The 13,677-nt window shown below is 37.8% G+C and overlaps 1 protein-coding gene across 1 annotated transcript; it reads left to right on the top strand.

Moving 5' to 3' along the window:
* Window positions 1-2,928: 2,928 nt before the first annotated feature.
* LOC148364631 (twinfilin-2-like) lies at window positions 2,929-12,764 on the top strand. The gene is made up of 7 exons (XM_088338799.1): window positions 2,929-3,050; window positions 5,185-5,280; window positions 5,359-5,463; window positions 7,947-8,072; window positions 8,140-8,290; window positions 10,083-10,204; window positions 11,619-12,764. Exons 1-7 carry the CDS (start codon window positions 3,012-3,014, stop codon window positions 11,784-11,786), a joined length of 807 nt encoding a protein of 268 aa, XP_088194925.1. The 5' UTR covers window positions 2,929-3,011; the 3' UTR covers window positions 11,787-12,764.
* The last annotated feature ends 913 nt before the right edge of the window (window positions 12,765-13,677 follow it).

Here is a 13,677-nt window from a genome sequence, read left to right as displayed (position 1 = left end):
CTCCTACCTCTGCTGGATCTACATGAGCCCTGCTATGTCCTGTACCGTCTTGACTCCCGCAACGCATTGGGATTCGAGTGGCTCTTCCTGTCCTGGTCACCGGATCAGTCTTCCGTATGTCACGACGTTCACTGATGCCGTTTATTCTATAAGTATTGTGTTAAATATTGGTCAAGCAATTAGGTCAAAGGTGTCTGAATGTTGAAGGAAGACAGACTTTTTCTTTCTCTGTGTGTTCGAATCAACATCCGGGTTGAGAGCAAGCGCTGGAGTAAACAGTTCCATTGAGGTTTTTATTAAAATAAAACAAATAATGAAAATAGAATATTCTGGACTAGTGAGTGCAGAGCAAGGCTGTGTGGTTTCACAAGTGTACTTTCAAAATGGCTGACAATCATCTATATACCAGACGGGTGGAACACGGCTATGACAAAAACAAAATGTAACTCATTGGAAAATTTTCCCAAATTCTCGGCTTCACATCAGTCCTTGGTCTGGACTAAATCGTGCAGGTGGTTTGATTCTTATCACCCTGGTCGACACCTCTTTGACCTGTTGGCCTCTGGTAGCGACTACAGGTCCATTAAAACAAGGCCTAACAGGCTCAGAGACAATTTCTTCCACAGGGCCATCTCCATCCTGTACAAGCTCACAAAACGATAAAAAATATACTCTACCGTTCAAACGTTTGGGGTCACCCAGACATTTTTTAGTTTTCCATGAAAAGTCACACTTTTTAATCAATCAAATGAGTTGCAAAATAAAGTATAGTCGAGACATTGGGAAGCTTAGAAACAATGATTTTTATTAAAAAAAAAAAAACGAACGTATCCTTCGAACTTTGCTTTTGTGAAAGAATGGAATTTTCCAAGCGACCCCAAACTCGTGAATGGTTGTCTACATTCATTCATTCATTCATTATCTGCACCGCTTATCCACATTAGGGTCGTGGGCAGTGTTCCCTCTAAGCTGCGCGCGTGCGCAATTGCGCATTGCTCGCGCATTCTCAGCGCACAAGAAAATCTAGCCAGCGCACAAAAATGAGGGCTCAAAATTGCTAATTAAGAAGGGACTTAAGTCAAAGTTACAGTGCATGAAGGTAAAAATACACGGGTTCCCCTGACGTTGTGTCCTAAATGCGGTATTTTGAAGTCGAGTCGAAGTAGAACGAAGTTGAGTAAAGTTAGTAAAGTATGTCGAGAACCGGCTTCTCTGGCTCGGCTCACTAAAAGGAACCGGCTCTTTCGGGTCCTAAACGGCTCTTCATGTTGTTTTTGCTTCTTTAATCCCAACATGACCAAATATTATGTAAAATTATGCACAAAATGACTTAAAAGAAGGGGGTAATAGAACAAAAAAGAAAAAAATACCTAAATGAAAAAGAAGTGAAAAGCTGAGAAAAAAGAAACAAAAGGAAGAGACAAAAGGAAGGAAAAATTTTGAAAAAAGCCAGAAAAAAAGAAAAGAAAGAAACAGGAAAAAAGGAAATAGAGAACAAAAAGAACAAAGTAACAGCTTGGAAAAAATAAACACAATGAGACTTTTTTAAAGGAATTAAAAAAAAAAGTAGAAAAAAAACATGGAAAAAAGAAGAAAAGTTTGTGTTGCATTCAAATAATTTCCAATGATATCAAGTGAATCTTGTTGCCAACATTGTACTTCCACTAAAAATGTGATTAAGTACAGTTCTGTATCAAACTAAATAAGCCCCCAAAAATGTTACTATTATGCGACAAAATATATCAGGGAAAAAAAGAAATGGATATCTAGTGAAAGAATTGTAAGAACAAACGACGTTTGTAGGCCGTACAACCTTTGCAATAGTACATGAGTCAATTCATTCAAAAGAGAAAAATAATTTTGCAATGGCCGGAAACTCAGCAAAATGTAACTTGATGTCAAGTTTTGGACATGTTTGATAATGAATTATCTTGCCACACTTGGGATTATGGTGGCTCACTGTTGTTTCAAGCGTTGCTCACCGACTTTGTGTGAACGCTCAGACCCGTGGAAAATTACAGGGAACATTGGTCGTGGGGCTGGATATCAAAACTTTAACAATTTTCAAGCAGTAATTTCTATCTATCTATCCTAGTCATATCCGTCTAGAGGGGTGACCGACAGCAAGACAGACACATACTCAAAAACAAAGACAAGGAAAAAGTAGCAAAAAACACACACAAACATTTTTGGACCATGGCCAACCCAAATACCCAAACACACAAACAAGTTAGGCACTTCGGCACCTAAGTTGGTCATGCTTTCGTCCCTCCAGTTAAAACGGGACACAAAGCAGTCATTTGCTTAAGGGTATTTCAGATTTTCTTATGGAGAGACTGAAAATGATATTACACACCCTACTTTTTAGTTTTTTATTTGTTAAAAAATAAGTTTAAAATATCCAATACATTTCATTTCTGTCCAAGGAGAATCTTGGACACAATCAACCGTAATGCCGTCGAGGTGAGCCCTGAAAGTGTAAAATTTGGAGCAGTGTTAGTCTTTGAAGGGACCATGTGGAAGATTTAGTTCCTCCTGGTGGTACCAAAAACTTCAATCCAGTAATTAGGTTTCATAAAGCAAATGAGAAAAAAATGTGCAGTTCTTTTTTAGCTTTGTAGCTAGCTATCTACCTAGCTTTTTACATTGTTTGCATGCTATCGAGCTAACATTTCATCTTTTGATCATTTATATAATCATATTTGGCATTTGGATTCTATGTAAACCAGGTTACAACTGTAATTTTTCCATATTTTGCTTAACTTATTTACGTTCCTACAAAAATATTTTATATAGCTATTATATTTTACTAGTTATTTTGTTGTTGTTGTTGTGCTCTGTTCAGCCCTTTGAGACCTTTTGTGATAAAGGGCTATACAAATAAATATGGCTTCACCTGAGATATCAATTTAACAACAATGCCTCACAATTACCCACGATGCACCTGCCATGACAGTCAATATGATGTAGAAGATCACAATGCTTAGCAAAGAGCCAAACAAACACAAACAATGGAAAGCGATAACACCGAAACAGGCGACCAGGAGCAGGTAGTTAAAACGAGAAAAGTCCTTTTTTAAGACTACTCAAGAAGACAGGAACAAGAGTAAATATTTTTTTAGAGAATGAGGGTGGCTATTCGGATGAAGCCAGTGTTTATTCTTTCCTGATAAATTGAGGAGAAATCAAGTTGGGTTGAGTAGGTCGCTTAGTATGTCGGAGTTGATTACACTATATGTTAACTAGCTGGTCAAGCTATTGCTGATTTGCTTTTAGCATAGCATGCCAAGAATGGTACAAACTTTTTCCCAAACAAGCAATCTTGTAATCAAGCAAATGGAGAATATATGTGTTAAAGTGTACCACATCTCTCTGCTACTTTTCTCTCTTTTAAGGCAATTTAAGTCTGTGTTTTCTTTTACTAGTGATTTAAGTAACTGCTAGCTAGCTAAATTCCTTTTGCGTTTAATCAGTGGATTTTGGCCATTTTCTTTGTACTAGCTAACTAGGTGAGCTGAAGTCACACTCTCTGATTTTAGTGAACCGCCATTCCAGTTTTTACAAGGTTTCGTGATGCCTATTTTTTATTTATTTAGGGCATTTTATTTTGACACATTGATTCTGAATGCGATAACAGAGCGTTTTCAGATCATTTCGTTTCTAAGGAAAAAACGACTTTCTTTGAAGAATGGATGCTGTGTTCTTCTATTTTTTTGCGTGTAATCAATGTGCTGCATGGAATTCGTCAACTGATTTTAATCTTGAGTGTCAGCCCCAAAACAAGCCCCCGACTGAATCGGGCGATTCTAGCTCTTGGTAATTTTATTTCAAGTATATGCTTTTTATGTACCAGTAGCTGCCAGTATGAATTAAAGAATAAATGAAGATGATTTTGACGTGTTTCACACATATAAAGTCTTTGTAATAAGTCAATAATTTGTGCAATTTAAATAGGAAAATCTCTCTTTGTGATGTAGGGGCTTTTGTTACCGTGACAACCATGTCAAGCAAACAAACCCATGTGGGGGCTTTTTTCACCGTGACAACCATGTCAAGCAAACAAACCCAACCTTTTTACTTTAAAGGTATTATTGAGTGCCTTCTCGAGGTTACCGAAAAAGGTTTAATTCATCTGAAAATTACAATATGAAATGAAATGATCTGCATTTATATAGCGCTTTTCAAGTCAATGACCAAAGCGCTTTACAGTGTGCTTCACATTTCCCAATAGCAGCCTTGCATTGGAGCCATGTAAGACGCTAACCTGCTTATTGGGGGTATTAGGGGTTCAGTGTCTTACCCAAGGACACTTTGACATGTAACACAGACAAGCCGGGATTCGAACTGGGATCCCTTGATCCCAAAACGAGCGCTCTACCTCCTGAGCTACTGCCGCCCCATCATTGATTCGAATAACAAACAAACACATGAGCATGTGTTTGAAAAAATATTGTTGGTTGAAAAATTAGCATCTATTTCCTTATTTATTATTTATAACATGAGCCTCAACCAAAGTAGGCCAATGTGATTAATAGTATGCCAATAAAAGGGACAGGGTGGATTATTTAGCGCCTCCTAGTGGTAAAATACATAATAGGCAAAAATGTATGAACTATCATATTATTGTGTATTTTTTCAAATACTTGTAGGTCAAGACATTTTGAATTTTTACATACATGAGCCTCACCTCAGGGTGACTGACATAATTGTCTGGCATGTTGCTGCTACAGGGAAGCAAAAATCTCAAAAGGCTTGGCAAACATGAGAAGTAAAACGGTCACTTAGAGCTTCCATAGTTTTTATTCCTCTGTTTTCTTTTTAGCACTCGTTTTGGTTTGCACTACACTATACAGTAAAATTTTGAGGTCAAATAATATTAATCCATTATAGGTGTAACTTTTTTTTTATGGGCAAATGAGAAATATTACCTTTTGAAAATTTGAAGTTGTTTTAAACCTAAATAATATTTAAAACTAGAAATTCGGTCAAATGAAAAAAAATCAAAATTTAGGGATTATTTAACGAGGTAATACTTGTCTCTAACACCCCTGGCGGCCAAATTGAATACTGCAGTTCCCGACCCTCGACCATGGACCTCTCCAAGCAGTTGAATGCAATCTTCTGTGTCTGAAAATGCTAAGCCAGCTTGTAAAACTATAAAATGGGTTTGTTTGTTGGTTCCAGGTCAAAGACAAGATGGTGTATGCCGCATCCCGAGCCATGGTTAAGAAAGAGTTTGGGGGTGGCCACGTGAAGTACGAGATGTTTGGCACACACAAGGTCAGATTTTATTTGCCGGGCAGGGTCTAGCATGTTGGAAAGTGACACTCCTCGACTGTTTGTTCCCCCCAACAACAGGAAGAGGTCAGCCTGTCGGGCTATCAGCATCATGTGTCGTCATGCTCTGATCCTGCGCCGCTCACGCAAGCTGAACAGGAACTGCAGAAGATAAAGCTCACCGAGGTGGGACCTCGTGCAGTCGTGTTCACATCACACGTCGTTATGCTAATATGTAGCATAAGAGTTGCGTCCTCAGGGCTGTCACCATCCTAAACAAGCGCACAAAACTGTGAAAATATATCCATTTTGACTTTTTTGGGCGTTTGTGTCGCCGCTAATTTTGTTGCACTTCTTTTTATTGCACTACTACAACGATGCACTATTTTTTCATTTATTATAGTCTCTAAAAAATCATACACTGTAAATATTTTTGTACCTATTTATTTTTTATCTTTATTTTACTCTTTAAAGTAATTATAACATGTTTACCCTGGATTGCCATGTGTAACCTCGTATATGTTTCACCACGTTGACATCAATGACAATAAAGACTTCTACTCTACTCTACTCTACTCTACTCTACTCTACTCTACTCTACTCTACTCTACTCTGCTCTGCTCTAATCCTCTTTATTGTAAATGATAACAACATAGTGAACATTGACTGCAAAAAAATAAACATGGCACTCCAGGATAAATGTGTAATTAAGACTTCAAACAGAAAAATATGATAAAGAGAGTGGTCAGGTTATTAAAATGAGAAAAAAACTCTCATGTGAATACAGTCACAGAATAGGAAAAAATACAATCATCGTTTGGATTAAAACAGCTTTAAAAAATATCTCCACGAATGCTCTTTAAGGAGGAATACCAATGCAAACACACTACCTCATACAGATGTAAAATTGTGTTCATGCCTATGCTTACTTTGCACAATATTGCCTATTTTGCACTAGATAGATAGATAGATAGATAGATAGATAGATAGATAGATAGATAGATAGATAGATAGATAGATAGATAGATAGATAGATAGATAGATGGATAGATGGATAGATAGATAGATAGATGGATAGATAGATGGATAGATAGATAGATGGATACTTTATTCATCCCCGCAGGGAAATTCACACACTACTGCATATTAAGTAAACATCCAATGTAATTATCTTCTGCCTTTACATGCCCACACTTTCTTGTGTAAATATTGTTTAAATTATCTTTTTATCTTTTTTAATCTTTAATCCTTACAGTTAAATGTGTAACTGGAGTGCTACGTCCAATTTCGTTGTCACAATATGTTCAACCCATTTTGTAACAATGATAATAAAGGTATATCCTATTCTATTCTATTTTGAGATAATTCTATTAAAAAAATACATTAAATAAATGGTCCTATTTTAAAACTCAAGATTTTTGGATTTTAACGGTACCCTTAGCAGCTAGGTGGCGGACAATTGTGTCAGTTCCCTCTAAGTGAGCCTGATGTTGTGTAATATTCATAAAAAATGTTGCTTTAGAATATATATTTTTATAATGCAAGTTTATATGAGATTATAATTTCAGTATATCATTCAAATTAATAGTTTTTTTTCCCCAATTCTGTTTTTCTACCAATAGAAGGCGCTAAATAATACACAATGTCCCTTTTACCTGTTTTTCAAGTTTTATTATGTTTTTGTCTTCATTTACAGATATAAAAGATATTTAAAATGAGCCAAAATGATCTGAAAGTGGAACATTTTTTTTACTTCCATCTAACTTTTTTCTGTTTTTTAATTAAAATCTGCTCAAAAAGAATTGATCAAGCAAAATAAGCTATTTAATATATTTATTTCCCTCATGAGAAGATAGTTGGTCTGTAAAAACAGAAATAGTAATCTGTCGCCATCAGTATATGGATGAATGTTAGTTCAATGTAAATGGCCATGCGTTTATATACTGCTTTTCAAGTCAACGAAGAATTCCCAAAGCACTTTATAATGTGCTTCACATTTACCCATTCACACACACACACACACACACACACACACACACACACACACACACACACACACACACACACACACACACACACACACACACACACACACACACACACACACACCGATAGCATCAGCCATGCAAGGCAACTACCTGCTCATCGGGGGCATTAGGGATTCAGTGTCTTACCTGAGGACACTTGGACATAATAACACGAAGGAGCCTGGAACATAGTTTTTTGCAAATAAAAAAATGGGAAAATTCCTGCACTACACTAGATTAGACGAGTCTTGCGTAGTGTGTCCCGGCACACTGGTTGAAGGGAAGGGTTTAGCAACATGTGGCTCTTCCGTGCTCCCTAGTGGCTTCCTAGCGCTTTTTCAAAACTCTTTGATAATGGAAAATGATATGGTTTCTGTAGGAAGACAAACATGACACAAAAAATATCTTAAGCTTTTCCAAAGAATATAGATAAATCCAGTATATGTCTACAGTATGTGTTGCCTCCCTTGAAAAACCTATAAAAAGCTTTTATTTATTTTTTTCATCTCCAAACATCTGAAGCATTAGGGAAGCCAATTGTCATGTTAGCCCAAACCTATGTCTTATTTTTTTCTCTATAGTCATCCAATTAAATCTAATCACTTAAAAAATGAATATCTTTGTGCCTGCTGCCCCCTGCAGGTGACGACCGACAACAGCGTGGATACCAAGCATCAAACCCTCCAAGGCCTGGCATTCCCTCTGCAGGAGTCGGCCAAACAAGCCCTCCGCCAACTTACACTGAAGCAAATCAACTACATACAGCTGGTCAGTCCCACCCCAGCGTACACTACATCACAAAAATTGTATTCAATGGCCACCATCTCTGTCTCAGAGATTGGATGTGGAGAGGGAAACCGTCGAGCTGGTTCATTCCGACAAGATGGAGACGCGGGACTTGCCCTGCAGGATTCCCAAAGACACACCAAGATACCATTTCTTCCTCTACAAACACTCCCACGAAGGCGACTACTTCGAATCCATCGGTACCTCAAATTGAATTCCTACACTTCTTTTGCATTTAGATAGGATCACTACACGTCAGGTCAGCATCCCCCTCCCCCCCGAACCCTACCGACCCCTTACCGACAACAGGATTATATTTAGCAGCACAAGTGAGACGAGAGAGGCTGTCCAAAATAGGCCAGACGGGTGACTTAAGAGAAAGTATCAGTAATGTGATTTCTTAGAAATTGTTTTCTGTACAAACCACATGTAGTTAGCAAGTCGGCCTCATAGTTCTGAGTATCTTGTTTTGGATCTTGGAGTCGGCTCACTTCACGCTTGTGCTTGTTTTTTCTGATTACTCTTTTCTCCCTCTGCATACTTTAAACTAGGGATGCAACTAACGATTATTTTAATAATGAATGAGTCGTTCAATTCTTTTTTCAATTGTTCGATGAAATGGATCCAAAAAATATACACCTTCTCCTCCCAATTGAATATTGAAGTTTAAAACTTTTGATTAATTGATGAAACGGATTTAAGATATATATATATATATATATAACTTCTCCATTCAAATATTGAAGTTTAGGACTGACAGAAAAATTGTGCACAAAACAACAGAATATTCTATAATTTGGCTCACGGAAACCTGGGTTGTCGGGGCACCAATGAGGACGTGACTCTGGACAGTTTTCTCCACTGCTGACGGTTCCTGGCCTTTTTTTGGCACTAATCCATTCCTTAATGTTGTCACCTCTAACCCGGTAGTGGACGCTCCTTTTTGTTTGGGCGACGACCAAGCCAGTATGATGAGTGACCTGTTGTTGTCCATCATGTAGTGTGTCTTGGGCAAGTACTGCCTGGTGTCGCCCACCCTTCTACAAGGTTTTTTTGTTGGGGTTTGCTCTCCAAATGGAATCGCCCGACATGGGGCTCAAACCTACGTCCCTGAGAGTAAGAGTCGTATGTGCTACCGACTGAGCTATATGATAAAAAACAAAGAATAATCCAATTATGCATTAATTAGCCCAAAAACAAATGAAATGAAATGATCTGCATTTATATAGCGTTTTTCAAGTCAATGACTTCCCAGGTGAATTGGCCGGTCCAAATTGTCCCTAGGTGTGAATGAGCGAGTGAGTTGTCTGTCCCCGTGTGCCCTGCGATTGGCTGGCAACCAGTTCAGGGTGTCCCCTGCCCACTGCCCGGAGATGGCTGGGATGGGCTCCAGCCCCCCCCCCGCGACCCTAATAAGGATAAGCGGTACAGCTAATGAGATGAGATGAGAGAAAGTAAAAAGTCCCGCATTATTATTCAGATTTTAATTATTTTCTTATTTTACAAAAAAGTAAGAATGTAGTCTATGTCATGTTGTGTAAAGAATGCTAATTTCTCAACCAACTAGTACTTAAGAAAATGCATGTTTATATGTAAGTTAATGTATGTTTTCTTATTATTTAATTTAATATTGTTTGTTTTTGTTTAGTGTTTAGTAAATAAATTTCTTTATCATACGGTCTTTACTGAATGCAGAAATTTCGATTTATTACAATTCTAGTTGTTTCATATTTAATGCATATTTTTGTATTTTATGCAAATATCGTTAAGTGAAGCGTGTGTTGATAAAATTGTTTTCTTTTAGTTTTTCTTGACAGAATGAACAATAAATAATTATTTTAATGCCATCTATTTATATATAATGTGTGTGCGTGTGTACGTGTGTATACATGTATGTATAAATACAAATATAAATATAAAAACCCAACAGTAGGTACCAGAAGTGATTATTTGACTCTTTGATTTAATTATGGTTTGTGATTGTTGTCGTAGTGTTCATCTACTCCATGCCAGGCTACACCTGTAGCGTCAAGGAGCGAATGCTTTACTCCAGCTGCAAAAGTCGACTCCTGGAAGAGGTGGAGAGGGATTACCAGATTCAAATTGCTAAAAAGGTGAGAGGAAATTGAAAATGTTCACATGATGTCACGCGGCTAGCCGAAAGTAGACTTTTGGCCACGCTGGGTGGGTGGCAAAGACTCAGTTTGATGATACTATGAGTCTACAATCATTTTGTTGGATGTTTCTATGAAAGAGAAATGTGTAAGATGCTGTTTTTTTGTCATTTTAAAATCGTTCTATGACGGTGGCGCGCACTGATGCAGCGGCTCTCGACTCTCAGAATATTAGCTCTGGACTCTATCCACGCATACATCATTGTTACACCACTACACCCTACGGACATTGTTATAACATTGATAAATTGTCGAGCCTACCGGGTGCTCCGTGGATTGTTACCTGGTCCGGGAATTGACAGAGGCGGTGTTGGGAGAGGAAGCAAAAGTTACTGCTGCGGCTAAGGCAACTGTCACCACTCCAAGCAGAGTTGAGTCTGAATCTCATTAATGCCAGATCCATTACAGATGAAGCTACACCTCATAAAAAAACTGACTGTTGTATTTTAATCACTACGGGAACCTGGCTCAGCCCAATGCTTGCATGCAGCTAGCCGGCCGCTCACTACATTTCTGAAATTAGAAGCCCTCCAAATTCATTGTACTATTGTATACTGACAATAAAGACAATTTATTAATTCATTCATACTGTTACCTTGTGAGTGGAGGCAAGAGCGAGGACCTCATTTGCAATGTGCCCTTCGGTGATAGTGAACGTGTGCCATAAACCCTTGGCAAAAATATTACGCGGGTTCTCGGAAATAATTAGCTACAGCTCGATTTTCTAAAAAGCCCTGCTCAAAAGAGTGCACCCTTATCCGGTGATTGGAAGGCAGAGATGGGCTCCAAATGAAGGCAATACGACCCCAGGAGCACACTAAAACGCCTTGGCCAGGATAGTGTGCCATTCGCCGGCTGAAAGGACTCCAAGAGATCGCATTATTTCAAAGGTAACCCCATAACAAACGTTTTTTCGAGGGCGTATGGGTCTTGTTTTTACATCCGTGAACATTTGTCATCAGAACTTAGCCCGAAACGTTTGACGACAGCCAAACGAGAGCTCTGATTGCCACATTTTCAATCACAATCATAATGAGGTAAACCTACTTGTTCACCCCTAACCAGTATGGCCGCCACTATTTGCGCTACCCGGATGTTATTAATTTATGAAGTGATTAGGAACGATCAATCGAACACAGATTTAGAAAAAAGTGAAATGCTGCATCTGTGGAAAATCAAAATCCCTTCAAGGAAGGATTCTCTAAACATGTGCTCTGTATTGTTCTTTTCTACGAATTTGAAGCTTTAAGAACATTACATGGTTTGTATTTTTGTGAATGATTTACTAAACCAAGAAAAAAAGCCATGAAAATCGCAGCGTGGCAAATTCACTGATTTCCCTCTTTCCATTTAGTTGGAAATCGACAACGGGGATGATTTAACCGAGGAGTTTCTGTACGACGAGATCCACCCCAAACAACCGGCCTTCAAGCAGGCATTCGCAAAGCCTCGTGGTCCGGCGGGCAAAAGGGGCCACAAACGCCTCATTAAAAGCCCGGGTGAGTCCGTGCAGGATGAGTAAAGCAGACGAAATGGCTTGCTGAGGTGTTTCTTCATTACCGGCACCTTGTAAAATGACAACTCATCAGGCCCACAACAAAGAGCTCAGTGTTTAATTCCTTCTGAGAACAGGAGACGTTTGTGAAATGTTTTGACTGTCAATGTGTTGTTCAAAATAGTATCAGGGTAGTTCAAAATGTATGAAAAAAATCCAACAACATCCCTTTTATTTCCATACGCACAGTTTTTTAGTTTTGGGGGATACCCGTAAGAGCAATATGGCAGACAAATATGTCAGGTCCCTCTAGGTAAGGCTCATGTTATGTAAAATAAATACAAATTTTTTGACTTTGAGTAATTTAAAAAAATAAAGTTAATATGATAGTTCATGCAATCTTGCTTGTTATTCAAATCAATATTGTTTTTTAAAATACAGTAATTTAAGTTTATTTGAACCATTATGAGTGGCTAAATAATCTACAATGTCCCTTTAAAGGGATTTTGTGTTCTGTCACTTTGTATCTCTGTAGTTTGTATATTTCCTTGTGCTTTTTAGCACTTGTTGCACTGCACTAGGCAGTGACATCCAGTGGTCAAATAATGCACACTGTCCCTTTAACAACATTTTACCCAAAGGGACAGTGTGTTGTTTTTAGTGCCTTCTATTGGTACAAAAAAAATCATTCAATTGAAAAAAAAAACACATTCATTTGAATAATAGGCAAAAATACCTGAAATATCATACCAATGTTAATTTTCATTACAAAAAAATATTCGGTCTAAAATGTTGTATTCCTTTTGCATAGTGGAACACCAACCTAGGGTCGCCGCCATGTTGGTCTGGTAACTTGTTGCTATGCTGTGCTCTGTGGCACTGGTTTTCATTCGCATTAGACAATACAGTGCCATCTGGTGGTCAAATATTACATACTGGGGCTTTAAACATAAAACAAAACACTTGGCAAGAAGAATTACAGCCATTGTAAACTAATGAACAAACTAGCCTAGCTCAAACACTAAAATGTTATCTGGAATACCATTCGAATGCGAACAGGAAATTAGCTTAGATTTAAGGACTGTTATTTAAAAAATATTCTCTTATAAATGGAGGTAAAAATAAAAGTAAACGCACATGAAGAATTACAAACACTGTCATCTAATAAATATATAGAACAGACGTATTTAAAACAACTAGCCTATTGCTTATGCTAAAATGTCGCTAACGAACAAATTAGCCTCAATTTAGCTCCAAAATGAATGTTTCATATTTAAAAAAGCAGGTTCAATGCCGGGAATTTTGTAGATATGTGACAAATCAAAGAAAATTGTGACAAAAGAGTTGACCCAGTTATTGAACTGCAAAAAAAGCAAGTCTAACTTGGTGGTGTAATGCAATTGTCTTGGATATTTTGCCAGGCAGATTCATGGACACTCGTGGTGAGTCCCCCACATTTTTTCCATAGGTAAGACTTCTGAGTAGACAATCCATTGTAACTAATTAGGAACTCAATTCTAAGAACAAAATGATCACTATCTTAAAATATTTTGGATGAAGGGGTCAGAAAAGGTTCCCAATTGGAGCTATAAGACAGTCCTATATTACCCATACTACATACACGACTGGAAGCAATTTACACATATACATTTTTACACATGGAACTCACAAAGTTAATTCCTGCTACCACGATGTCAAGCAAATGTTCGGACTACTGCTCTTATTATAAGGCAGGGGTCTCCAACCTTTTTGAACCTGGGAGCACTTTTTGTTACTAATTATCACAATGGGCTACCAATTTAATATGGATTTCTAAAATAACAAATGATCATGTTTTTATTATGTGGTTACTTTATTACCAGGATAAGAATTGGAAATATAGCTAAATAGACAGTCAACCACAAAAAAATAATTTCTC

The sequence above is a fragment of the Urocampus carinirostris genome, chromosome 6, assembly GCF_059441175.1.
Source record: "Urocampus carinirostris isolate Australia breed hairy pipefish chromosome 6, RoL_Ucar_1.0, whole genome shotgun sequence".
NCBI lineage: Eukaryota > Metazoa > Chordata > Actinopteri > Syngnathiformes > Syngnathidae > Urocampus > Urocampus carinirostris.
The sequence above is the reverse complement of the archived record's forward strand: the minus strand, read 5'-3'. Positions and strand labels throughout refer to the sequence as shown.

Coding starts and splice junctions, on each gene's coding strand:
- LOC148364631 (XM_088338799.1), top strand. CDS start 3,012: ATGGAAAGCGATAACACCGAAACAGGCGACCAGGAGCAG. Junction 3,051..5,184: donor AAACAGGCGACCAGGAGCAG/GTAGTTAAAACG, acceptor TGTTGGTTCCAG/GTCAAAGACAAGATGGTGTA. Junction 5,281..5,358: donor AGATGTTTGGCACACACAAG/GTCAGATTTTAT, acceptor CCCCAACAACAG/GAAGAGGTCAGCCTGTCGGG.